General features: G+C 46.6%; 1 protein-coding gene across 1 annotated transcript; it reads left to right on the forward strand.

Annotated features, from left to right (window-relative positions):
• The first annotated feature begins 1,070 nt into the window (after positions 1–1,070).
• On the forward strand, positions 1,071–2,984 carry hes4 (hes family bHLH transcription factor 4). Its single transcript, NM_203539.1, has 4 exons — positions 1,071–1,261; positions 1,377–1,472; positions 1,776–1,863; positions 2,125–2,984. Exons 1-4 carry the CDS (start codon positions 1,154–1,156, stop codon positions 2,676–2,678), a joined length of 846 nt encoding a protein of 281 aa, NP_988870.1. The 5' UTR covers positions 1,071–1,153; the 3' UTR covers positions 2,679–2,984.
• The last annotated feature ends 1,203 nt before the right edge of the window (positions 2,985–4,187 follow it).

Consider the following 4,187-nt stretch of genomic DNA (forward strand, 5'->3'; position numbering starts at 1 on the left):
TCTTGGGAACCTTTTTATTTAGTAAAGGTAACGTTGAGCTACACAGCATTGATAAGCTGCACCTCTATAATAATGTTTGTAAGGTTTAAACACTTCCTAGAATTCTTAAATAGGAAGCTGGGACGATTTGTACCAGTGGAGAGTTAAAAGACCATTACAAAGTGTCAATGTATGTATCAATGTACAGTAAATATATTACTTTGTGTTCAATGTATTTTATGCATCAAAGGCAAACAATTAAATTAAGGGCTGATTGCCCGTGCATTCATTAATTAAATAAAAGACTGGTTAAGGAGAAGAAAGATGACATGTACCTTACTAGCTTACCACATATAAAACCTACAGATGGTTACATTCTGTGGGGAAAGGAGCAGGAATTGCGTGCAACAAAATCTGGAGGGCGGGTTCAAAATGTGTGTACGGTAGCACCACATAAGGTGGTCACAAGAGCTTACAACCTAGCAACTAATCTGTAGTAAAACATCGCATAACCACACTGGTCTGTTCAGATGTCTTATCAAACTTTTAATTATTTCAGCCCTAATACTTGCTGTGGAATAAATATCATGATCTACGTAATCTTTGGATGAGTAACAGGATAAGTGAGTGGTCTGGTGGGTTTCCTAACGGGACTCCTACATGTGCCAGGCAGTTCCCCTGCTATGTGCACGCCCGTAGAATGCAAGCTATAATATGTTCCAGAATCCTGAGCATTGCTCGGCACCGTGTGCTTCACTCCCTGCCCGATCCCCGGCGCCTGCTATGGGCCAAACGCGTGACTGGCAGTCTGCTAGTGGGGGTTGGAGTGAGAGGAGGGGGTGAGTGGAGGTTGCAATATTAGGGAGGGTGCCGGTTAGCCAATAGGAAGGCGCAGTGGGCGAGCCTGTGCTAGCTATTGGCTGATGAGAGTGTGGGAAAGAATGCAGCGAAGGTTTCACACGAATGGGGAGCAGCAGCGCGGGGTATAAATAGAGGCAGAGCCCGCAGGCTGGGAGATTAGAGTGAGATAGAATCCAGGCTGTGGGCACAGAATCCAGCCAAGCCTGACGCACAGCACACGCCTCTGCACTGCTGTTAGCAGCACATCCGCAGCACTACCCCCTATTAGGATACAACATCCCCTCCTGACTGCACCAGTGCCCGGGAACTGAACATGCCTGCCGACAGCATGGAGAAGCCTACCGCATCCCCAATTGCAGGGGCACCGGCGAGCTCAGCACAGACTCCGGATAAACCCAAGAGTGCCAGTGAGCATAGAAAGGTAAATGTCAATGTATGGTGACTTTTTGATACTGAAGTTGCCCACCCGGCCGGAATATGCAAGACTGATGGCAAGTTAGTAAGGCGCTCACCTGTCTCTCCTCTCTGTTTTACAGTCATCCAAACCCATCATGGAGAAGCGCAGGAGAGCGCGGATCAATGAGAGCCTGGGCCAGCTAAAGACCCTCATTCTGGATGCGCTGAAAAAAGATGTAAGTTCCTCTCTGGATCATATACCCCATCCCTGATACTCTGGGTACCTCTGGTTCCTCTCACTAGTACATTGAACATCTGGGCACCTACAGCATGCTTTACCCAAGCAGGTTTTGAGCTACAAGTCTATGCCAAAATCCCATCACAACCAAAAGCAATTACTTAACCAGATATATATATTATTTAGCCCCTTTTTGCCCAAGTGAAAATGACCCTTGTTCTATAGCCCCTTCATGCCAGTGTGCCAATGATGCCTACTCTTCAGTGCATAGATATTCATGACTCCTTGTATTTCTCCGCAGAGCTCCAGACATTCTAAACTGGAAAAGGCCGATATCCTGGAAATGACAGTCAAGCACCTTCGGAACCTGCAGCGAGTGCAAATGACAGGTAAATACATCGCGCCGTATTCTGATGATGAGTCCAAGGCAGACTGTTAGGAGTGGGTTGGATGCTTGGGCTGCGCTATTCCCATTGCTGTTACACTTTACTGAGGGTATTACTTGAGGGTATTAGAAAAGCTAGAGGGATCACCCTAGAGGGAATCGGGTTGTATGTCCACGTCATAACGGGCCCCAGACCGCTTGAGTTAGTGCCAATGATATACCAATGTGACCAGTGCATTAACTCCATTTTCCTTTTCCCTTACAGCCGCTCTTACAGCCGATCCCTCAGTACTAGGGAAGTACAGAGCCGGATTTAACGAGTGCATGAACGAAGTCACCCGATTCCTCTCCACCTGTGAGGGCGTCAATACTGAAGTGAGGACCAGGCTTCTCGGTCACCTCTCAAGCTGCCTGGGACAGATAGTAGCCATGAATTACCAGCAACCCCCCTCCAGCCAGCAACCACTGCACGTACAGCTTCCTTCCAGCACCCCTGCCCCTGTGCCCATGCCTTGCAAGGTGAACCCAGCAGAGGCCATCTCTCCCAAAGTATTCCAGGGAGGATTCCAGCTGGTGCCAGCCACCGACGGGCAGTTTGCTTTCCTTATTCCCAACCCAGCTTATACCACCAGCCCCGGACCTGTTATCCCTCTATATGCCAACACCAACGTGACATCGCCTGGCGGTCCCCAGAGTCAATCTCCAGTGCAGGGACTCACCACCTTCGGCCACAAGATGCCTCACATGGCACAAGCTGTCAGTCCCCTAGGGGGCAGCACCGGGGCGGACAGCGCTGAGTCCGTGTGGAGACCATGGTGATAACGCGAACAGCCATCAGACTGTGTATATATTGGTTCCGTTGTATGGGACCCTGCCTTAAAGACAATCTGCACAAAATGCTATTTATTTCCAAATTTGGGGATTTCACTTTTTTATTGTTTAATAAATAAAACAAACTTGTATAGATGACCCATTTTTGTAACAAAGCTCTTTTTTCTGAGATGTTTTTTAGTTTTGTACAATTGCGTACAAAAATGTGTATGCCAAAGTTTATTGTGTTGGTTTTTGTGTCAAAAACTTTCCGAACATGCAGGAGTTTTATTGAATAAACTCTTTTCATTTGAATACAGTTGTGTGGTGTTTTGATTAAATATTAGATTGAATGAGTTCACCATTGGTAGTAAGTGGCGCTATGAGTGCTATAACGGTGAATACCATAAAAAGGTATATAATCCTTTGCTGCGATTAATCAGTTTTATATAATAACCCCCAGACAATAAATCCTAGTGTCAGTAATTCATGCAGAAAAAACCCTGTGTGGGGTGGAGAAGTGTGGACGGCATGATACATTATCCAGGTGGTTCTGTACCATCAGCATTGTTGCTGCATGGAGTGTAAAGCTTACTTTTTCCAAGGCTGTAGTACTTTCTGGGATATGTGTTTATAGAGCCCCCACTACCTACCGCAGTTATAGTACATGCTTAGCACATACCAAAGACACGTGACACACAAGTGACTATAATATTGGCACAATAGGAGACCCGACAGCATAGGGGAGCGGAATGCCAAGCTAATCTTAGCGCATTGTATGGGGAACCCAATCTGCCCATGGGAACCATTATAAAAGCCTAGGAATGCCAGTACCGTGTCTAAATGGCAAAGGCTGATAACATTCCTTTATGGCATATTTGATGACTGCAGGGTGCCCTGTTACATTCCATTGCATTACATTATTGCATTTTTATATGACAAATCCATAATCATTAATTAATGCCAGATTTCCCTCCAAATTCGTGCCGAAAAGTCACTGTCCTTCCTTAAGAAGGAAGAGTGGGGATTGGCGGGAGAAAGAAGCCCCTTTGTGGCAGTAGATAATGAAAAGGTATAAAAGATCTAATCTATTATGCAGCGGGCTCCCGAGGAAGGTTGGGATCCTATTGAGTTGCCTGGGAACTGAGCTGGGGGGGGGGTTAAGGTGCCCTCCCCGCACATACACTCTTACCGGCCCTGTGCTGCTAATTCATTGCACACCCTGACAAAGGCACCGCCATAAAGAGAAGAATCCCGTTTTATTTTACCGTGCAGGGAAGCATTGAGGGAAAGCCATTGCTTTGGCGCACATTATGACTCAGTGGCTGCACTTGAAGCTGAGCCAAGTGTGAAGATTCCACTGTGTGTGGGAAGATAAGGGGAGGGGGCGAAACACCTACACTGATTAGCATTATCTGCTGCTAAATGGAATGCGATCTGCCTCTCTCATCATTACTAGCACATCCACAGCATTTATTTACACCACATCCACTCTCCAACCTGCTGCTTTCTAGCTGT

Source organism: Xenopus tropicalis, chromosome 7 (genome assembly GCF_000004195.4).
Source record: "Xenopus tropicalis strain Nigerian chromosome 7, UCB_Xtro_10.0, whole genome shotgun sequence".
In the NCBI taxonomy this organism is placed as follows: domain Eukaryota; kingdom Metazoa; phylum Chordata; class Amphibia; order Anura; family Pipidae; genus Xenopus; species Xenopus tropicalis.